Source organism: Stylophora pistillata, chromosome 7 (assembly GCF_964205215.1).
Source record: "Stylophora pistillata chromosome 7, jaStyPist1.2, whole genome shotgun sequence".
NCBI lineage: Eukaryota > Metazoa > Cnidaria > Anthozoa > Scleractinia > Pocilloporidae > Stylophora > Stylophora pistillata.
Window position 1 is genome coordinate 8,654,524 of NC_142525.1, and position 23,726 is coordinate 8,678,249.

The window sequence follows — 23,726 nt, forward strand, 5'->3', positions numbered from 1 at the left end:
CCTCTTAATTCCCGTAAACTTTACTTTGGTCAACCAAAACTTCTACTTCTAAAGGCGTCTTAAAGGTTTCTTTAATCTTTTGCTTCCTTTCAAGTACTACTTAAAGTTGCAGGTTTTGTTGTTATTCATTTTTAGTTGTACTTTCAGGTTTTTCTAAATGTCAAGTTTTGTTAACATTCGTCATTAAGTGACCTTTAAGTGCCTCTAAAAGCTGCAGGTCTCACTTTCAATTGACTTATGATTTGCTTAATCACACACATTTATATCACAATAACTTACTATATTTTGGGCAACCTTAAAATTGTAAGAAAAAGAGACATCACATATACAAGTAATAACAGAGTGTTTTAACTTCCATATTTTAGATCACGCCTGTTATTCATATTCAAATAGAACAACCATCCCTGAATCAACAATCACGCCATGTAAATCTAAAACTATCCTTTTAATTCTCACACTTTCATGTTTTACCTCCTTTCTTGTTATCACTTTTTGTCATAATTAGCATTGTTCTACTTACTATTTAATTCAACTTTGTACAGTAATTAACTGAACATAACAGAAGTTTCTGTCGAAACATGTTTTACAGACGCAAACGTTTTGACGCTTTCTTTAAATATTGACTTGCCTGCTAATATCAAGATCCTTAGTTTAAAGCTTGTAAGCAGGTGGATTAACCCGATATTCTTTACAAATAGGATCAGACCAGAGATAATAATTTACTTAAATTTTCCTCTCCCAAATGAGAATTCATTCGAGGAGATTTCAAAAATAAGTTTGAAAAAAGTAGTTAAAGTCTGATTCTCGATTGATTATGGTAACAGTTGTTTCCACAGCTCGTTGAATTATTTGAAACTTTGTCATGAAATCAACGTTCAATTAGGCTGCGAGTTGTAATTTTAGCTGATTCTGTTCGGTAGTTTCCTCATTTAAAAGCTCTTAAGCAGGTGAAATTACTAGGTATCTCTTTCAAATGATGCTAATTTCAAAGCTATGATATAAGAAGTCCATTAATGATCATGGACTAGATTAAAAACTATTACGGCATCACCTTTGAACCATCTATAGTCAGGAGCCACCAAGTTAAGCTCATTAATTTGACTGTTACCTTCACACATCTACACTTGGTAAGTAACTGTTAGATGTAAGGATTTAATCTAAGTCAGTACATGAAAGCAAACCTAAATAACCATTTAATTGACTTTAAGAATCCTCTAAATTTTTGTAAACTCAACTTTAGTCAACCAAACCTTCTACTTGTAAAGGCGTCTCAAAGCTTTCTCTAATCTTTTGTTTCCTTTTAAGCAATACTTAAAGTTGCAGGTTTTGTTGTTATTCATCTTTAGTTGTACTTCCAGGTTTTCTTAATTTCAAGTTTTTTTAACATGTTTCTCGGGGAAATAACGCATAGAATCTACGAGGAAGAATGAGGGCAATCAACAAACGTCCTCACCAACTGATACACAGTATGTAACAATCAGTCTGCCATCTTAAGTAAGATACGTACTTTCTTCAGACTCCTGCGGCCGTTTCGAATCCCCTAGTTCCACGTTCCTATGCTAAGAATTAGCTTTGGTAATCAGATTGTAGCAGTGATTTGTGATGGAAAGCTTGTGACTCATTTTACATAAACTAAAATATACAATGCCGGAATATATTTTTCGAGGCATGAGAAGAAAAGATGTGATCGCAGTTGGATTCACATAACCTTTATCCAATCCAAAGATTTTTTTCATGGACAGTACAAGCCTAGCTATACGCTTGCACTGTGCCAAATACCGTACATGTAACAACCATGCAGTGCAGTTCTACGGACTGACCCTACATGGTATCCCGAATTGTTGTGTTTTTAAAGCTTAGGTGTGCAGCGAAGCAAATTTATTCCCGTTTTTGTGGTTTCTTTTGGGGCAAGATTTCCGGGCAAGATTTCCGTATAACCCCATACATTAATTATGCATAGATTGTTGCAAAGAAAGCTTTATATTCAGCCTTTACATAACCTCATTATTTTATTCCCCGAGATAGCTTGCCTTTGCCCTTGTTTTTCCTTATTGTTCACAAAACCATTCAATTCAGGAACTTTACGCGTTCACAATCTTGTTGCTTTTCGATATTGTTCTCAAATCCATGAAATGTGAAAGCAAGAGAGAGGCCAAAGCGAAATGTTTCATTGGCTAAAAGTTAAAACCTATTCAGTCAGAACAATGAATACGACTTATGTGATCTCAATCTTATTCTGATGCTTTGTCACAATTTCATTGAGCAGCTAAGCATGTCTTCCCTTTTGGATTCAAGTCAACTTTAATGAGATATTTTGAGTGGTTAGCGGCCCAAGGGCACATATTGTTCTTTTAATTCATTAATCAGCTAGGCATATCTTTCTTTTTCGATGCAAGTCGACTTTAATGAAATATTTTGAGTAATTAGCGGCCAAGAACACCGTACCTTGTTTGTTTGTTTAATCAAGCACCCAAGCGTATCTTTCCGTTTCCATGTTAGTCGACTTTAATGAGATATTTTGGGTTGTTAGCGGCCCAAGAACACCTCTTTTTCTTCTGTTTATCATAGACCTCACTTTCAAGCTGTTAATAAGAAACCTCCCCTAAAGAAAAATGGCTCAATATATTCTACTAAGAATTTTTATTCTCTAACAACCTATCAATAAACTGTAATATATCTGTGATATTTTCCCCCTTACCCTCACTATAACAAGTTTATTCGCGATGTAAAACACAGTACAACTAGCATTACGAATTATTAGCGCACCTGATGTTTCCACACAGAACAACGCCCTGTAATTGCGTGGCGGTGCTGTACATACTGTGCGGTAAAACACATAAGAGCCAAAGAGAGCAAGTTGAAGTGAATCTATCTTCAAAACCTGCTTTTTTTAAGCTAACGAGACCTACTGTTAAACCCATTTGGCGACGAAAGAATGGCCCCTATAAGTATTGAATTTTTTCATCTTAAGTTTTCCGATCAAATTAAGAGAAATCAAGCGATTTCGTTCAGTCTAGACTTGAACATACTGTCGGTTCACCTGATTTAGAGATGAAATAGAAGTAAAACACTTACTAGTTATGATTCCTGTCCGTTTGGTAATTGTTTTGGTCCTGCTGAGGTAGCGACGCTTACAAGACTAGAGCGAGACTCTGCACTGCAAAGTCAAACAAATAATTTCGCTACGTCTTTTTTCTTTTTACACTAGACATTTCTTTCGGCTCAGAACTCTAAACTTCCAGCTATCTATGCATGATTACTTCTTCTAACTATTCGTACTCTCCTCTATATATGCTCTTCCCCTATGCGAACGTTATACACAAAAGCTGTTTAAGAGTCACTAATTAAATGGTTGAGCTATAAGAAAAGCTTGCAGTACTCGCCTTGGACTGCGAAATACGAACATTGCACTTGATTTCAGGGTAGTTTAGGGCCCAAATTTGCATGTTGAAGTACACCCTTTTTTTTTTTTTTTTTTTTTTTATCACACTTGTCACATTCAAGTTGTTATAGCGAAACAGCCCCGAAGATCAAGTGACTCAGACCTATCGTTTACAAGCTAAGTAAATTGTATAGCGACTTTCATTGTCTAAAAGTGAAACTAAAGACACCTTTTATATTTTAGAGAACAGTCTTTTGGCCATTTAATCTTTTTTGGCGTTGTTCGGCGGTGTAAACAAGGCAGTAAGTGTAACATTGTGACGCCCTGTAATTCTGTAATTGTGCGGCGTAGTTTTACAAAGAAAACTCAAAACGCTTAATGCCAATTTGAAGTTTGGAAGTTGGATCTCGGAACTTTACGTAAAATGTGTCCTCGCCTTATACATGTAGTGGGTTTCCTATGCGGAACCTAAATTCATCGTCGGAAATTACTTTGCTACTGCTGCCTCACTTTCTTTTCTGAATCTAGCCGAGCCGCATCGTCGATGGTATAAGCAGAAAATCTTTCGAATCTCAAATCACGTGCTTGAACAAACGCACTAACATTCAATACTCAAACTTCTGTTAAGCGTCTGCTTTCCTCCTGATGAGCATAATAAAATCATTATTTGATCAATTTGAACTATGTTTCATGATCTCTAGCAAGTCGCACAGAGATTAGAGTATAGTTATTAGCCGGCGGAAAGTCAACCTTCATAAGATCTTTTAGAGCTTTGTCATAATAAGTCGATTATGTTTTTGATTGACAGGTCTGGAACATTGGTATGATGAAAATGACTTCTGTGCCCGTGTTGGTCTGCTTATTTCTTGCATCCATTTTCACTGACTCTGTCAGCAGTTACCCAGAGAAAAGTAAGTTCATTTATCAGTACCTTTCCAAAATAACTGGGGGCGGGGATAAAACATATCACAGTGTTTCATGATCAAAGTAACGAAGCAATGCTTGACTTACAAAAAGACACATTCAACTGTAAAGTTTAAAAGCGCGGGTTGAATCCCCTTCAGGATAGGTGTGGTAAATATCAGCTGCATGTAAGAATGAAAAAAGTCGACAATTTATGAGCTTAAGTGCGTGGCAGGATCTGTTAGAGCCGAATTTTAATGTCAGACAAGTGACATAAAAACTCCTAAGAACGATGAGGGAACGGTTCCAAACTGCATAGACCCTCAACCTGTATCTATCCCTGAAGACTCCAATTGTGTAAGCTTAAACAGAAACCTTGAATGGATATAAGAAACAGCATGACAATAAAATAATCTTTTGTTGCTTTTTCTTTTATTCTTATTTTTTCAAACAGGCTACGCTCTTTATTTCCCAAACAAAGATGTGAGTAGCTACGCCAATATCTGGGGTATGCCCAGTTTGACCGCATTCACCATATGCTTTTGGATGCGTACGAGTGATACGTCAACAGAAAGTACTGTACTCAGCTATAGTGTGCCAGGTGAAAGTAATGAAGTCATCGTCGAAAAATACGGAGCACTCAGAGTTTTTTTAAAAGATACAAGCAGGTGAGCTTCGTTTACAGACTTAACCAAACCGTTACAAATCGTTGAGGAACCCAATAGCTAACACTTGATGCAAAACAAAGAACTAAATTCCTGATCTCAATCATAATATCTGATACATAAAACGGCTTGCGCATCTTGGTTTTAAACATATGTAAGTCTCGTTTTTGGTACCAGGAGTTTAATAACTTTGCAAATATGGTCGTCGAATAAATGCGTATTTCAGAATGTTTAATTTTTGGTACAAATTAGTCTCAGTGCTGAAAAGCTACTCCAAATTAATACGTAATTGTATTTCTATAACAGCAAAGTACTTGGATCGGCCAATGATGGAAAGTGGCATCACATTTGTTTTACTTGGCAGAGCAGTGATGGTGCCGTAAATTTTTATAAAGATGGAACTCTCCACAATCAAGACCGTGGTCTCAAAACAGGTTACACTATTAAGGGAGGTGGCTCTCTGGTTCTAGGACAAGAGCAAGATTCCCTCGGAGGAGGCTTTGCAAAACATCAATCCTTCAAAGGCCACCTGGCAAACTTGAATATGTGGTCCTATGTCCTTCCTGCAACAGAGATCAAGAGGCTCTCAGAATCTTGCCTTGCAGGGGAAGGGAATGTTTACAAATGGAACGACTTCATTTATGGGGTCAAAGGAAAAACCGTGATCGTCATACCATCGCCGTGTGGAACACAGGAATGATTCCACCGTAAAAGGACACTGTGTTCGAAATGAGTGGCAAGCCTATTTAAGGGAGTAAAACTTTACTTTAGTATTGCTAAAAAGTGATGCACCTAGCATAGTACGGGAACTTATAACTGACGTAAGTGAGAATGTAAGTAAGCCAAGAACACAAGTGAATAATTACTAGAATAACAACAAACATATGAAACATATGAGTGAATAAAAGTTTTGATCTCATAGCAAATGGAATGGGTTAAAAAACTTTTAATCAATCGAGTTTAGCTTTTCCATTTTTTAGACCTGTTCAGGCCCAGGTAACTTAAGCCATCCTCGCAACGAGTCTAATGCAAAACAAAAGCCAAGCGCTTTTCTCTCTCGTCTTTTCACGCGCTTTATGCCGCTTGTCCTCATTGTGAGTTCTCAATGCGCCCTGCACAAACCCGTGGAATTCGAAAGCGAAGTAAAAGCCGAAATAAAAAATGTTTTATTGGCAAAAAGTTGTAAGCAACTAAGTCAGAACAGTAACTACAATCAATATCATGTCAAGTCCATTCTGGTGTTCAGGATATAGTCAAGAGCATATAAAACATTCTCTTGATATAATATAGCCAAAAACAACTTGCACTCCGCATATGAATCGATTTTAAATACATCTACAGTAAAGTTCGGATATAACGCGTGCGCTCTCATTGGTTGAAAGAGAGTGATTTATCTGAGTACAAAATACAGAGCTAAACCTGTCACGCCATCAGCCACTTTGTACAATATCGGATCAATTCACGAATTTCTTTCTGGATTTTTTTCGTTAATTGACCATTAGGTCTTGCATGACCTGTAAAACGATTATGAAAAAGAGCCCTTGGCTTCAGTTGATACAGAACAACACGTAGGAGCACGAATTACACTAGGATAGAAAGTGATATTTCGAAACAAGCGAGCCGGCAAGTAGCAACAGTAGTACCAACTAAAAATTTGTGAACATGACAAGTACCGTAATTAACGAAATTAATTATAAAGTGATAGAGACGAATATTAGCAAAGATAAAACGAAATGCACTGCCTGAGTTCTGTTTATTCAACCAATATATTATTTGAACCATTCAGACTGCAAGGATTCTGATTGGCATAGTTTAGCGTGAGTTATTAATTCAAAGTACAAAACATGCGAACGACACATTTGTTCACTTTGAAAATAAAATTTGTTTTAAAAATAGAAAGAAATGTGTAAGGAATTTGACGGATTTTTTATCATACAACGATAAATAAGCCTTGACTGGCTTTGTTCTGTTGTAAAGCACGGAGGAAGTGGTTAGAGCACTCATGAAGTAAGGAAAAAACTACTACCATCGCCAGAAATCGAGGACATTTTGCTCCCGCATTCATTGTTCAGCGGATAGGAGTCGGATGAAAACAAAGATAGTAGTTAGGACAAGTTCTATATAAATATTGAGCGATTTAAGTTCTGTGGACCTTCTTTATGAAGAAAAAAGCAAAAAAAAAAAAAAACAGCTTTCAACATATCTCTTGGTATAATTAAGGCAGAGCGACTTATAGCAATTTGCTGTCTGATGTAATGCAAGAGAAAATCCGTACAAAGCTTCAATGTCCATTCAATCTGGCTTTATTTGTAATCGACTACGGATGTCAGACATTTTGGAAATTGTAGCTTAAACCACTTGCATTAAATAATGGGAAGATCTAGGCAAATCTTACTTGAAAAGGGCTCTTTCTCCCAGTTAAAAACACAATTCAACGAACGTGCTATACAGATCTCTTTGATCTGCTTCCTAATTTTCACGCGAGAAAATAAATTTGTTCAAGGCTCTACTTTAGCATGAGAGGGTCTGGATTGAGTTTTTTCCCGTCAAACATTGCTGAATAAGAAAAAAAATATGACGACAGTTTAAAGGTTTCGCAGAGGGTTTTTCTTTTAACGCTATCCCTTCTGGTGTGTTCTCAAGGATGGCCTCAGATCACAGACTCAACAGAGCAAAATAGCGATTTTCAAGCTCTTTTGGAAGTATCTTATTGTCAAGAAATGTTTCTTTTTATGGACGATTTGCTTACTTCGAACTTCCCTTTATTTAATGCGAGTCGGAGCTAGTTGACTTTATGGAGGGTTGCTCCTCAAATCGACGATACTTTGCCACGGATTACGCTATAATTGAAACAGACTAGAGGAAATGACTAGCCTCGAATATCGAACATTGCTGACATTGCTGGAAGTAAGTAGACAAACAGCTTTTGAATTATTTTTATGCTAGAAGTACAGCTTAATGTCTACTGAACTTGTTTCGAGTCTGAGCTAGGGAATACTCTGACTCGTATTTGTTGTATTTTGGATTTTTGTGGAAATCCCATACATTTCCTCACACGATTTCGCTCTCATTAACTTCTCAATACGCACGCGCGTCCGGCATTTTGACCCAAATTAATTTCTGGCAACGACTAAAAAGATTTGCGTATAATCTAAGCAGCTTATGACGGTGTAGTCTGATCGTCCGGGTGAGTGTAGTCCTGAGAAGGACCGTTGTCGGTGGTAGTGACTGACGTTTCGACAACCTGTGCGGAAGTCATCATCAGAGTCAAGAGAATGATTGTTCTCAGTAGAATGTTCTTATTCCAGTTCGTGTGAAATGATCGATTGGTTTTGCCGTGATGTTATTGGCTGTAAGACTCAAGTGACGTACGTGGATCGTGATTGGTCTATTTTGATCTGTCGGTAAAGTTAGCTCGTTCTTTTTAGGTCGTTTGTGATGTTTATGTCGTGAATGAGTTGTTTGTATGGAGGGGGTAGTTGTTGACATCTGTTTAGGGGAGTCTGTTCTAAGTTAGTAAACTAGCTTTCCAGAGTCAGTCGTTGAAAATAGTCAGTGCTGTAGGTTAGGCATTGCGCAAAGTCCCAGTCAATGTTGTGGTTTGTAAGTCGATGGTGTTCAGCAATGTGATTGCTGACATCACCTTTCCTCGTCGCCCGTCTGTGTTCAGTCAGTCTTGTTGTGAGGTTTCTGCCAGTCTCACCGATGTAGGAGGCTTGGCAGTCGGAACAATTGATCTTATAAATCGTTCCCTGTCTGTTCCTCGGTTCGTCTTTGTCTTTAACGTTGGTTAGTAACTGACGTAGTATGGTGATGGGTTTGTGGGCGACGCGGAAATTGAGGGGTAGTAAGATGCGCGAGATGTTTTTTTTCAATATCCGGTTCGTCCTTGTCTTTAACGTTGGTTAACAACTGACGTAGTGTGGTGATGGGTTTGTGGGCGACGCGGATATTGAGGGGTAGTAAGGTGCGCGAGATGTTTTTTTTTTCAATATCCGGTTCGTCTTTGTCTTTAACGTTGGTTAGCAACTGACGTAGTGTGGTGATGGGTTTGTGGGCGACGCGGATATTGAGGGGTAGTAAGATGCGCGAGATGTTTTTTTTCAATATCCGGTTCGTCCTTGTCTTTAACGTTGGTTAGCAACTGACGTAGTATGGTGATGGGTTTGTGGGCGACGCGGATATTGAGGGGTAGTAAGGTGCGCGAGATGGTTGTTTTCAATATCTGGTTCGTCTTTGTCTTTAACGTTGGTTAGCAACTGACGTAGTGTGGTGATGGGTTTGTGGGCGACGCGGATATTGAGGGGTAGTAAGATGCGCGAGATGTTTTTTTTCAATATTCGGTTCGTCCTTGTCTTTAACGTTGGTTAGCAACTGATGTAGTGTGGTGATGGGTTTGTGGGCGACGAGGATATTAGTGTTAAGATAATAGGATTGCTTTTGTCTAACAACAACAGATGTTGTCTTAATTTCTGACCTCTTTGGGTTTTAATTTCCAGAAAAAATCTAATCAAATCATTATTTTTTGAGTAATCATATTTACTATCAAAATATGTTGATTATAAAAATGTTAATTGTGAAAATATTGAGGGGCCACAGCCAGGATGAAACAGGGTTAAAATTTGAAGTCTTCGTCATTTTAGCCAGAGATTGTTCCTTAAATTTAAAAAATGGTAATGTTCAAATTACAGCTGATAAACTGCCCGTTTTGTATACAGATATTGTTTGTAGTGAATCAGGTACTTTCCTTTTACTGTCTTAGGATAGGTCCTTGAAAGTTAACCAGATATGCACACACAGTAAAAATTTGTTCAGCTAAATGAGCTATTGAGAGTGGATTTGGTTTACACAGGATTTGAAAAGTTTTGATTCGTTGGATAGCTCTCTCAACGTGTATTCTTGCCTCTGCAATCTTCTCTGAGCGCTTTCCCTCGTGTTTTTTTTAGTTGTGATCTGCCTGTTCCTTTAAAATCTGGAATAGTTACCTTCACTCCTTTTTCTTCCATTGCTTTATTGATATCAAATCCTCTGTCAGCCATTAATTCATCCCCTGCCTAGAGGGTAGCAATAAATTCTGCACTGCTTGCTGTGATGTGTTTGTCTGATGTCCTGCCTTCCCATGCTCGAGACACATAAAAAATTGCTCCATGAGCATTTATTACCACTACAAACTTAAAGGTTTTATGACTTTTGTAGTTTGAGTATACTTCTTTGCAGGTCTTTAATGAGGAGGGTTTCTGGGTAAAGATTTCAGTGCAATCTACAATAACTTTGAGGTCAGGAAATGATGAGAACTGATTTGCCTTTCCACATTCCTTATAGTCAGGCATTTGGAAGAGATCTTTTAAGTGGAAACACAGTAGATTAATCCATGCAGAAAAATTTTTGCTGACACTTGCTTCACTGATTCCAAACCTCAATGCCAGATCTGGCAGTGTAAGTCCTACTCTTAATCTAACAGCGACCATAAACAACTCCTCCTCCAATGGCAGCTGGGATGATGGCCTGGTTTGTTTCCTAACTGACAGTCACGTAAAGCCATTTCAGATCCTTTCCAACATTTTTTTTTTTTTGTCCACACCGACAGCATTAAAATAGTTAAATAATGCTTTGAAGGTCTCATAGTTAGGAAGACTGGTCTAAAAATGAAATTTGTCATTTTCTAGCTTAATTTGATCCAATAAAAGACATTTTGCACGTAGCTTTTGATTTTCATTCTCAAGTTCAATCACTTTGCTCTGCAAATAAGTGAACTCTTGCAAAATGTCATCGCTTAATTCTCTTGACTTGGGATCCACCTGCGACATGCAGTAGTCATGCTCTTTAAATGGGTGTTCTATTGGTAAACAAGCTCTCCATATTTCATGATCATCAACAGATTTGAATGGTTTTCTTGGTCGACCCCTACTTTCCCCAGATGCCTAAGAAAATGATAAAAAGATATGCTGGAAATAATGTTTCAAGTATAAAAACTTAAATAAAAACAAGTATCAAAGTCATCGTGAAGTACTTACACTGACTCGTTTGCGCTTTGGTTTTTAGAGTTTCAATTGCAACGAAGTCATCTTTGTTTGTTTTTTGACTTGTTCTGGTCTTTCGACTTTCAATTTCCTTCTTGAACTCAAATATGGATGGATTGTAAGCTGAATGTGCAGGATCATCGGACTTCTCTCCTACGACGAAGTGAGCTGAGCACAATCGAGTGTTGTCTGTTGGTACAAAATCTTGTCGGCGAATTCTATTTAACCAAGCATTTCTTCGCTTAGATTCTTTCGGAATTCTGTAAAACTTGAGATTTGGGTTTCTTTTCCGATTATTTGAGCAGCTTGGATCACAGGAAAATTCGTTTTTTCCTATGTAAAGTAGGATAATATATAAGAGTTTTGTAAACAGATATGGCGTCCTTAGCTTTGTTGTCAGACTGGTTACCCCCAAGGCGCAAGGGATTATGGCGATGTGAAAGAAGAGAATGGAAAATCCTATCAAATCTTAATCCCTCTAAATCGGTTGGTTCAAACAGGATTCCTAGTTGGCTTTTACGAGAATACACCACATCAAACGTGCTGTACTCAAAGATGTCGATACGAACTAGCATGGTGCCATACCAAAGTCGTCAACCACGCTTGCTCTATTGGACATGCTTCATGATTGGTCTAAGGGCACCGACGAGAACAGTGCTACATCTTGTTCGATTACCGTAAAGCTTTTGATTTCATTAACCATGGGATTCTTATGAGTAAATCATGCATATTAGACGTGCCAAATAATATAGTTAACTGGATAATTGACTTTTTGTCAAACAGATCTCAGCGAATCAAACTTGGTGAAGGATATGTATCTGAGTTGGAATCTGAATTAGGGCCTTGACCTTCTTTAATTATGATTAACGACCTCGTTGTCGAAAATGCATGTTTATGGAAATATGTAGATGATACCAATATCTCCGAAACAGTCGCGAAAGGGGAACTCTGCAACGCCCAATGTAATACAGATCGACTAGTACAATGGTCATCAGAAAACAAAGTCCAGCTGAACACTAATAAGTGTAAAGAAATGCGAATATTCTTTACAAAATCCCAGCAAGAGTTTAAGCCCATTCTTATTAACGGCGATGCTTTATAAGTTGTAGAAAGTGAAAAGTTATTGGATCGTAATATTTCCAGTAATTTAACTAGGAATTTTCCTATTAATGTTGAAATTCTCAAGAAGGCCTCTGAGAGGCTATATTTTTTGGTGCAATTTACAAGAGCTAAGGTTAATCGCACGGATTTGGGGCCCTTTTACTCTAGTTGTATTAGATCAATTATGTACCATGCAATTCCGGCCTTCAAGGTCAGTTTGCTTAAATATTTAATGCAAGAACTGGAACGTACACAGAAGAGAGCAATTTCCATTATCTGCCCCGGTGTTAGCTACCATGTGACTCTTGTTATTATGAACTCTAAGGAATTAGCAATCCACCATGAAGAAATATATGAGTTACTTTTTCACACAATTGAAAATGACAACAATCATCGCCTTTATAAGTTATTACCTGCACCACAGGAATCTACTAATTCATTAGGGCGCGCGCGACCTTTTTAAAACATGCCGCGTTTTAAAACCGACCGTTTTAAGAGTAGCTCTGCTATCTTTTCTTGCCTTAAAGCAAGTAACTTATAGGTTAGAGTTTTTGAATTTCATATTTCGAAAACCTTTTTAGCGTCTCATCTCCTGTTTGCTTTTTTATTCTTTTAATTAAGATAGATTAGTTAACGATTGTGATTTATAACTTAATATTTGGAGTCTTCATTTGCTTAAGGCGATGCTGAAAATGAAAGCAATCAGTTGCAAAAACTTGGAATGTATTTTCAAAAGCGGTCTTTTTTTACTTACACGAGAACAATTTGTTAATTTCCCCTGAGTAATGGTTGAAAGTGGTAATGACCCCAATTATGGCATTTTGAGAGATTTGATAGGATAAAACCGACTGAATTAGCTTTTTTAAAAGTAAGAAAATTGCTTGACATCCGCTCAGGATCTTTTACTCTAAAATCAATTTTTTTCCTTTATTTTCAACGAAAAGAGGATTCAGCTATAGGACATAAAACTCATGTTTTTGAGGTTGTGAGAGTCAGCTTGTTTACTTGCTATAGTGGCGTCTGTAAAATCTTTCTTCCACCGAAAAATTGAATTCAAATGACATGCTTTTTCTAGCTAGACACAAGGGGATGAAATGCGATCTTTAGTCATCAAATTTCTTCGGTTGCTGAGGTGATTCCAGTTTTAGGGAGACTTGCACTGCGCAAACTGAACAAAACAACTTCTTAAGGTAAGAGGTGTCTTTGTTTTTTTAAGTAACCTTCCTTGTTGCAACATTTATAGCTCGGTGGCTGTAAGTGGGTGTATTCACTTCAAAGTAACGAACCGACACCCTTTTTTCCGGTTTTCAGAACGTTTGGAAAGTGCGGTGTAGCTCTTTATAGCGTAAACCGGCCGCCAAAAAAGGTAACAAAGCAGATAGATAGAAGAAATCTTGATAGTGCGATAAAATTGCGTGCAACATGAATACATAAAGACGTGATTTGAAACTGGAGTTTTCGAGCTTTCGGAGCATTAACGCGACTAGTTCTCAAGAAGTGTGTTCTCGTCCCAGCTTGGTGAATTTAATTGAAAGATGATAACCAATTTCACCCCTAAATATTCCTGTTATTTTTGTGATTTTTTTATAGCTAGGTCATGCATGTATAATGTGTTTTAATCAATGTCAAATGTGTTTCATACGCTAGACATCTTAAGCATTGCGATGGAAAGGAAAGTTATAATTTCTCTGCACGTGCTTGTTTACTTATTTCTCGCAGCCACTTTCACTGGCTCTGTTTGCGGTCACCCAGAGAAGAGTAAGTTAATTCGATTTAGCAGTACCTTTCTATATTGAATAGCGTTTGATGATTGGAGCTACTAAGCAATGCTTGACTTACAAAGAACACATCATCAAAAGGCAAAGTTTAAAAACACGAGTTGAATCCCCTCCAGGATAAGAAGGGTAAAAAGCAAGCTGCATTTAAGGATGAAAGCAGTGAAAATTTATCCTACGAATAATGAAAAGGAGGGTTCCATACCCTATGCACCCTCAACCTTAATCTGCCAATATAGGCTCCAATTGTGTAAGCTTAAACAGAAACCTTGGATGGATAACAAACAGGACGACAATAAAATAATGCTTTGCTACTCTTTCTAGTTTATACTTATTTTTTCAAACAGGCTACGCTCTTTATTTCCCAACCAAAGATGTGACTGACTGCGCCAATATCTGGGGTATGCCTAGTTTGACTGCATTCACTATATGCTTCTGGATGCGTTCAAGCCGTGACGAGTAAAGCCTTGGTACTGCATTCAGTTATAGTGTGCAAGGAAGTTATAATGAAATCCTCGTTTACGGCGAAGGATTCATTCTTTTTGTGGGAGGAAAAGGCAGGTAAGGTTCGTTTACAAACTTAACGAAACCGTTGAAAATCGTTGAAGGACCCAAAAGCTAGCGCTTGACGGAAAACAAGGCACTCAATTTTTTATCTCTAACAAAATGTCTGATACATAAAACAGCTGCCTTGCGTATCTTGCATATAGCCTATTCCTTTCAGATGCAAAGTACGACGAAAATCTTTGTCTACCACATGCTAATTATTTGAAGTCATTCGCCGTGTTCTCATTGCTCACCCTTAACAACATATTTCAGTCTTGCTTTTGGTAGAACACCAGAAATTAAACCTTTGCAAACATGGCCGTCGAAGAAATGCACATTCCAGAATGCTTTTTTTTTTGGTAGAATTAAGTGTCAGTCCTGACAAAGCTTCTCCAAATTAATACATAATTGCATTTAAATGACAGCACAGTTCTAGTAACACAGGTGAATAGCTACCGGAATAAAAGTTGTGATTTCACTGCAAATGCAATGGGTTCAAAAACTTTTAATCAATCGAGTTTCGTTTTTCCCTTTCTTAGACCTGTTCATGCCCAGGTAACTTCGCCATCCTCTCAACGAATATTGGCTTTTGAAAAGCCAATAGCGCTTTGCTCTCTTGTGTCTTCACGCGCTTCTTGCTACTTGTCCTCATTGTGAGTTCTCAATGCCCCCCTCCACAAACCCATCGAATTCGAAACCAAAGTAAAAGCCAGAAAAAGAAGTTTTATCGGCTGAAAGTTGTGAGCAATTCAGTCAGAACAGTAACTACCAGCAATACCATGTCAAGTCCATTCTGGCGTTCAAGATATAGTCAAGAGAATATAAAACGTTCAGTGATAAAGTATAGTCAAGAAGAACCTGCACTTCTGATATGACTTGATATTAAATACATCTACGATAAAGTTCGGTTATAACGCGCGCTCTCATTGGTTGAAAGAGAGTGATTTGTCTGAGTACAAAACACAGAGCGAGACCTGTCACGCCATCAGCCACTTTGTACAAGGTCGGATCATTTCCCAGACTTCTCTCTGGCTTTTTTCTTTAATTGACCATTTGGTCTTACATGACCTCCAAAAGGATTATGAAAACGAGCTCTTGGCTTCAACTGATACAGAACAACCTGTAGGAGCACTAGCTACACGAGAGTAGAAAGTGATATTTCGGAACAAGGAAGCCAGCAACTGAGCAACAGTAGAACCAAATGAAAGTTGTAAACATGACAAGCACCGTAATTAACGAAAGTAATTATAAAGTGATAGAGGCGAATATTAGCAAAGAGAAAACGAAATGCACTGCCTAAGTTCTATTTAGTCAACCAATAGATTATTTGAACCATTCTAGCAAGGATTCTGATTGGCATATTTTAGCTTGAGTTAAGAATTCGCGTAGAAAATATGCTAACGACAAATTTGTTCGTCTTGAAAATAAAATTTGTTTTAAAAATAGGAAGAAATATGTAGGGAATTTGACGGATTCTTTATCATACAACAGTAAAGAAGCCTTGACTGGCTCTGTTCTGTTGTAAAGCACGGAGGAAGCGGTTAGAGCACTCATGAAGTAGGGAAAACTCTCGACTACGTCTCGTATTTTCCCCTACCCTTCTTTCAGGCTCTATCCGCTTCCTGTGTGCTTTACAACAGTACACAGCATAATCAAGACCTCTTCATTTGTTAAATTTTGAGTAGTAAAGGGGCCAATTTTGTTTCGTGTGTCTTTTTTTTGTTTGTTTTTTTTGTTTGTTTATCAGGGACATCACGTTCAAGTTGTTATTACGAAACACCGCCCAAGGTTAATTATCTCAGCCTTGTCTTTTTTAAGCTACATCAATTCTTTCGCGAATTTTCTTGTCAAACAATGTATTGAAAAGCTATGATAACTGTGAGTTCAACCGTGAAAAAAATATAAACAACTTTATTTCAACTCTACAACATGGTACAATTAGAATCACAATCTGCCATACACTCATATAAATTAAAGACGGTAACTACGAAGGGCCCTAACTTAAGAGCTAAGCTGAAGGGGGAGGTTTACTAGCTACCATTAATCATTTATTAGGATCAGAAAAAAAAAAAAGCGCTGATTAGGTAATGTATGCCCATATTTTTAATTGTTCGCCTGTACCTTAGTTCTACACCCAGTTGAGCACAAACTAAGGTAGTTTCTAACAAAAAGGTATTGTGATTATTTCGGGCATTATTGGCATTGTTACGGCGGAAGTTCCCCAGGGAAAGAATGTATGTTATCTGAGAGGAAGAATAAGGGCAGTCGGCAAACTTTCTCAACTGCGGTGCAGTATGTAACAGTCGGTCTGCCATTTTTAGTAACAAACATTTTCCCCTCAGACTTCTGATCGTTTCCAGTCCCTACATTACTCGTTCCCATGCTATCGAGAAGCGTTGGTTATCGGATTGAAGCATTCGTATTAGAAAGCTTGTGTCTCGTATTACATAAGCTAAAACATAAAGTGAATATGTTAATCAAAGGACTGCTGAGCAGAAACTAAAGGTAGGTTCGGACAAAAAGATATTGTGGTTATTTCGGGCACCATTGGTATTGTTCTGGCAGAAGTTTGAAAGGAAAAAATGCATGGAATCTGAGAGAAAGAATCTAGGAGATCGACAACAGATGTTTCCATGCAGAACGACGCCTTGTAATCGTGTGGCGAAGCTGTAGAAAATTTTTGTACGAGACGTGTTTGAATCAGAGAAAGCAGAGATAAGAGCATCTATGGTCAAAACTACCTCGTCGACTTGATTTCTTCAAGCTAACGCCGAGAAACATCATGGGAAATCTTCTTGGCAATGAAAGAAAGGTTCCTGTAAGTGTTGAATTTATTTTTATGTCAAGCATGCAAAACAAAGAAAAGAAAATCAAGAAGACGTGAGACGAAAGAAATTTCATTTAGTCTGTACTTGAACATATAGCTTTATTTGATCGGTTCACCTGCGTTTATAGAAATGGAATAGAGGTAAATCATTAACTTGGTATAATTCCTGTCCGTTTGATAATTTTTTAGTCCCTGGGTGAGATGCTGAGGTAGCGACACTTATTAGACAACAGGGGGATCAGATTCTGCAATGCAAATGCTGAAAATTGCTGATTGTGTATTGTTTATGATTTGTTTGAAATTCGGCACCAAACAGTTCAGGAACCTTCAGCATTCGATAGAAGAGCTATATTCATTTCCGTGTAGCAACCGACCTGTTGCGGTCGTACCTTATGCGCTTGAATAGGAGTTGTTTGGTTCAGATGGAAATTCTCTCCATATGGAAAACTAATACATTCACATTTAAAACTGATTTGTTTTGTTTAATTTTTTGTCATCTCTTTTTCACATACCCTCCCGGTGATGTAACTCGATCGCTCTCATAAGGTATTTAACGTTTTTCCAGTACCTTCTTATAGTCGTGTGGTCATTCAAAGGGTTGTTTACAAAGCCATTGAATTCGAAATCAAATAAAAAATCTAAAACAAAATATTTCACAGGCTGAAGTTTGTAAGCAACTCAATCAGACGAATAACTACGATAAATACCATGTCAAGTCCATTCTGGTTCTCCGAATATAGTTTAGCCAAGAACAACTTGCGCTCTTCAGTAAAGTTCGATTTTATTTAACATATTTAGTGAGCCAATTAGGTATGCTCAAATACACCTTGTGTTTTTTTTTTGTTTATCATAGACATCACATTGAAGTTTTATAACGAAATAACCCCTAACGCTAAATGACTAAGTTCTGTCTTTTATAAGTTACATCAATTCTATCGCAAATCTTATTGTCTGCCGATAAATTGATAAATAGTGATAAGTATAAGATTTTTCTCTTTAATTACCTTCACAAATGAACCATCCTAGCCAGATTTATTAGATAAAGTAATTGAATTGTTCCCCTATATCTTGGCTCTACACTCGGGTGAGCAGGAACTAAAGGTACCTCCTCAGAAAGGTATTGTGGTTATTTCGGTCGGCATTGACGTCATTCGCTCGAAACAATGCTAAGGACAAAACACATGGAATCTCAGAGAAAAAATGAGGATACTAGACAGCAGAAATATCCACAAAAGAAGAACGCCCTGTAATTGTGCGGCATAACTGTGGACGCATCTTGAGCAAACATCCTTTGAATCAAAGAAAGCAGATATAAAGGCATCTATGGTCAAGACTATCTCAAGATTGGAGCTCAATACTGCCTAACAAGTTAGGGAAAATCAAAATAATGGGATACGAAAGAAATCTCATTTAGTCTGGACTTGAAAATATTCGGCTCTATGTCTGCTTTTATCTTCTTTGATTAAAAAGGGAAATGGTGAGATAACACCTTTGTTTCTTCACCAAGACAACATTTACGAATAGGATGTCCACTCCATTCTGATATCCTGGATACACTTGCTCGCCTAAGACTGTGACGTATTTTGAGCAGTTTCGAGCCCAAATTTGCATGCTGAAGTACACTTTTTCTTGTATGTTCACTACAGACATCACGTTGTAGTTATTAAAGCGAAAAATCCTCCTAAATGACTCTGGTAGATGACGCATTCTTGTATTTTGTATTGCGAATTATCTATTGTCAATAACGGGGGCAACTGAAGTTTCTAGAGAAACCCGGAGATGCTGTGCCAGTTGGGGGTATTACAAAATAAGTTAGTTCTCTCAAATGAGTTGAAAATGTAAATTGGTCACTGTAAAGAGCTTCTAATGCAGACGTATCGAGCGTTAGCCCTTCGTTAAAGCGAAGGAATTTATCACTTTGAAATGAACGTGAGATATTTCCCGTTCCCTCCATGTATTCTGATTTCCATAGGAAACCCCTTTGGTTAGATTGACAATTTAAAGAACTGTTATTGATCGCCTATATCGTGGCTCTACTTTCAGCTAAGCAGAAACTTAGACAAATTTTAGAGAGTTGTCTTTTGGTGATTTCACAAGTCATTGGCATTATTTGGTGGTCAGAACAAAGCAAAAACTGTCATCAGTGTGACTCCCTGTAGTTTTGCAGCAGAGCTGTAAGTATATAATTTGGATATGTTAACAAAGTTGAAATGGTAAATTGGCCACCGTAACGATTATAAAAGCTGACGTTTCGAGCGTTAGCCCTTCGTCGGAGCGAACAGAGAAATTGTAGGTTGTGTGTGCTTTTAAAGGCAGAAAATGGAGCTACGTTATTGGTGGGAACATGGCAACGAGAAAAACAAGAATAAATTAGTGGAATGAAAAGCGTTCGTTGATCCCTGTGGGATTTAGACTACCGATTTGAAAGATGAGCTTTTGTTCAAGATTTTTACGGCTTTCCGTGCTACCTAAGTGTAAGGAAAGACCGCAGATTGCCACATGTTGCTTAGAATGATTAGGTAAATTAAAATGCTTAGCGACTGGTTTCGATGTGTCCTTGTCATTCCTTTCCACGTCTCGAAGGTGTTCTCGGTAAGTAGTTCTTTAAGTAGTCTGAACGAAACGCGTTTGCAACAAAGAAAGTAGTCCAAGTGAAGTTCCTTCTTTTAGCCGAGATCCGTTGCGCGAGTCCAATAAAATCAACGAAAAATAAAATTGACGTTAGCACGCCTCGGTCGGGAAGGCCTCGGAGTGAAGTCCCTTTCGCTAAAGTAAATTGTATTTCTAAAAAATAAACCCATATCTAGAGAGCCAAACCTTGCTGACAAAATCTCCTCCAAATGTGTCTATTAACCATGTGAGCGGGCCCCTGTTTTTGCTTATTTGAAAATGACGTTGTGTTGTGTTCGACTCGCCTTGGGAAAAAGAAATGTTCTTTGAAAAGATGCAGTATTTAAAAGATTCATATATCACTTTCCTCCTTGCTCGAGAAGTACTTAAGCCACTACTGATCCATTTAATTGCCTCTAATTGCTTTGTTTTTACCGATCAACAGGAACTCATTAAACAAAAGATGCCCCGATTCCTGATCATGAGTTTCCTTCCACTGTTTTTCCTGCTGTTTATGGTGGCCGTAGTTAGTGGACAAGGTGGGTCTTTAAACGATGTTGCCAGTTTTTTTCATAAGGCTAAACTGATTTTGATTTGAAAAAGAATAATATTAGATTCAGTTCGTTTGCATTTTCCATAATTTGGCTCGTGTTAAAATATTAGGGGCTACCTCTGAGAGAAGAGGAAAAATAGGGGTAGTTTCTTAAAAAATAATAATAATGTGGGCATCTTCGAGCATGCACTAAAACGGACTGATACGCAGATTAAAAGTAATAAATTCCAGACAGAAAATTGAGCATTTTCCATTTAATTGTAATGTTCCATGAAAATTATTTTGCAGATGAGCCAATTTCGCCCGAAGAGTATCAAAGCCAGATTGGTGCAGGATTTTCCACAAACTGGTTTAAGAGTAGGGCGAGGAAACCTATGGAAAAGTTCTCTGAGAAAAACATCAAAGACATCCGCGAGAAAGGGTTTAGTAACTTACGAATTCGATGCGACGCGGAACTGTATTCATCCAAAGGGTTTCTTGACTCTCTGACAACCGTTGTCGACAGTTGTCTGAAATACAATGTGATTCCAATCATCTCGTGGATTCACCATCGGGCAGAGGCCTACGCAACCAAGAAGGCCCAAGACGCCTATGTATCTTGGTGGATAGCGGTGGCACGGCAGTTAAAAGACAAGGACTATAGACTGAGTTTTAATCTCTTTACCGAGCTGGGAATAGACACTTGTTCAGAGGGAGAAACTGAGAAGGTGAAAATAGAAAAAAGTTGTAAGAACAGTCTCCGCAGAAACACCGACAAGTACAACGAGTGGACTAAAAATGTGACAAAAGAGATCCGTGCTCTTGGTGGCAAGAACGCTAAGCGGATATTAATTCTGGCGTCCCCCGTAAAAACTGCCAAGGGCTTAGATAAAATCGACCCAGAAATTTATGAACGTGATCCATACATGATGGCTGAATGGCATCTTTATGCGTCAGGGCCGATCAAAACGCCTGGTTCGCAGAAGTACTGGAGCGGAGACGGTACCGGTAAATTTGGGGGCCGAGAAAATGTCAAAAAAGCAATTAGCGACGCAGTGGAATTCACAAACAAAACCGGTATGCGGACGTATCTTGGTGCGTGGATGCCTCACGATAACATAAAAGGAAGCTTAAAAGAAGCGGAAGTCATCAAATTTGCCCTTTTCTTTGTCAAGGAACTGCGCAAAGCAAATATACCATGGTCCATGAACGTTCTAGATAACTACTACGACACCAGGGAGTGCAAATGGCGGAGAGGGCATCAGGTCGTCGCTGGTCAAAAATTAAACATGGCCAAGATTTTGAACAATATTCGAAAAGTGATGCCATAAGGCTCCCGCTTAGTTAAGTTCCCGTATGAAACTAGAGCTAACAAGGATAGTTTGAATTAGTTCAATTTACTGTAGAAGGCTAACTTAGGGCGAGATCTTTCTAACCAATTATTGAATACTACTGCTTTCACACTATACGAGTCAGGAAAAAAAAGCGAAAAGCTTAATTAGTACTATTTTGATCGCACACTGCGTATATTGTAGTCTTCAAACGAGATGAGAGTATTGGACAAAAAGTAATGCAAACTGAGAGTTGAATAAACTTCTCAAAGAGAACACTTACAGAAAAGGTGACGGAGAATCTTGATAACCTTCTCAAGGTAGTCTCAAAACTTGCGTTCGACTCCTTTTTGGGTGTTTAGCGTCGGGAATATACTTTAATTAATCTATCCTTCTTTAAACTTCTGTAAGTTAATTGTTTTTAGACTGTTTTAAGACTTTCCTAAGTCGATATGACGGTGCAAACCTGATGCCCTTGACTTCTGGAAAATCGAAATAGCACATTATTTTAAAAAGAGATCTGATGCAGTCTTTACATTTGCTCGTGTAAGAATTAGCGTATTGGGAGTGTTTTCTGTGTGCTTCAAAAGATATGCCTGAAACTTCATTTTTACGTTATCTGTTGATTTTTAGGGGAAATATGACTGTTCATATCTGAATTGAGTTTTTTTTTGGGAAAAAATTCATAAATTTATATATTCATTTGATAGATCGACTGAAAAAGGGGGAAAAAACAGTTAAAAGCAGAGTTTATTAGTCGCCTTAGTAGTTGTGGCCGTCAAAATGGAGATTAAGACTTGCAAAATACCTTTTTTTCATTTTTTGAAAGACAATCTTCATTCTCATGTTAGTTGGGGGCTCTCTCAATTATAAGGACATTTTTTACGAAGTTTGATGTCTCAATGTATTCGTTTTATAGTGGAAGCTGCATGTGGCTTTTGTTATTGTAGTCTTTTCTGGCTCATTAACGTTGCGCGTCTAAGCAGAAGGTCATAAAAATTTTGACTCAGATTTCCGAATAACCAAGATAGCGAAAAAAAAAAAAAACAGCAATAAGAAATGCAACACCAACCCAGCGAGTGCTCTAGGTTTCGAGATATTTGTCGATCATTGATTTAGTGAGGCATTGGGTGGAAGAAACATCATTCTAGAACATTGCAGTTACCTGCTATCGGTACAAAAAACAAGAACAAAATAATGTTTATCCATATGAACTTCGTAGTGGACCTTGCTCACCTTAGAGTCTCTAGCTGTGGTTCAGTCGGTAGAGCATCGCAGCTCGGAACCCGAAGGTCGCCTTTAATTTGGGTTCCGCGCTCCGATGCATGGAGACTCAAATATTTTTTTTGGTTTGATTGTGCACTATGATCTTCCAGGCGCGCGTACTCCTGGAAAGGAATGCTGGTAATGATGGAACTGATGGTTTTCTACGATCTGAGCGGAGCTTGTTGTCCTTCTAAATCATCGCTTGGTTCATAGATGACCTTTGTTCTGGCTGACCTTGTTGTTCCATCAAAGCGCCAGTACAACGTCACGACAATCCTCTCTATCGATCTCTCGCTTCTTTGACACAAACCATCAACTGATTTATTCTTTGATTTTTTTTTTCAGTAAGAGTGGCTAGTTAAAAAGTAGTGTGTATGCGAGTTTCGTTTCCGACGTCATTTTGTGATGGAAGTTTACTGATGCATTTTTTGCAAAGTTAACAAATTTATGTGCTTAAACTTAAAGAACGTATGCGAAAGTGGAGACAGGACTAATCTAGCTTGCTCTATGCTCTTTCTTCAGTGTCATGATATGGTACTAAAAGATGGTTCATTAGCGGAGTTTGACTCACCTTCGAACCTACTGTCAAGAAGAAAATTGTTTTTTGGCATGACTTGGGATGCAGGACTTACTCGACGGATGGAATTTAATTTTGCCACAGACCACAGATATAAAGACTGTTGCATATCAGCCGGGAGCGAGAAATGTTTTTCTGGCGTTTCTAGCAATTCCAGATCTCTACTTCGCGCCAACCAAAAGTTAAATGAT

General features: G+C 38.0%; 2 protein-coding genes and 1 pseudogene across 6 annotated transcripts; 2 read left to right on the forward strand and 1 right to left on the reverse strand.

The window, feature by feature from the left end:
* The first annotated feature begins 1,075 nt into the window (after positions 1–1,075).
* On the forward strand, positions 1,076–6,827 carry LOC148726502 (neuronal pentraxin-1-like). The gene is made up of 4 exons (XM_088729093.1): positions 1,076–1,127; positions 4,191–4,293; positions 4,740–4,953; positions 5,257–6,827. Exons 2-4 carry the CDS (start codon positions 4,206–4,208, stop codon positions 5,648–5,650), a joined length of 696 nt encoding a protein of 231 aa, XP_088585219.1. The 5' UTR covers positions 1,076–1,127; positions 4,191–4,205; the 3' UTR covers positions 5,651–6,827.
* Positions 6,828–9,635: 2,808 nt separating this feature from the next.
* LOC148726503 (uncharacterized) lies at positions 9,636–10,845 on the reverse strand (annotated as a pseudogene).
* Positions 10,846–14,388: 3,543 nt separating this feature from the next.
* LOC111338007 (uncharacterized) lies at positions 14,389–22,577 on the forward strand. 5 transcript variants are annotated; one of them, XM_088729064.1, is made up of 3 exons: positions 14,389–14,407; positions 20,275–20,368; positions 20,671–22,577. In XM_088729064.1, the coding sequence occupies exons 2-3, from the start codon at positions 20,293–20,295 to the stop codon at positions 21,690–21,692; spliced, it is 1,098 nt and encodes a 365-aa protein (XP_088585190.1). In that variant the 5' UTR covers positions 14,389–14,407; positions 20,275–20,292; the 3' UTR covers positions 21,693–22,577. The 5 variants fall into 5 exon arrangements, with proteins under 5 accessions (XP_088585190.1, XP_088585189.1, XP_022800152.2 ...); XM_088729063.1 differs by lacking the exon at positions 14,389–14,407 and adding an exon at positions 16,879–16,897; XM_022944417.2 differs by lacking the exon at positions 14,389–14,407 and adding an exon at positions 16,913–17,210.
* Positions 22,578–23,726: the final 1,149 nt, after the last annotated feature.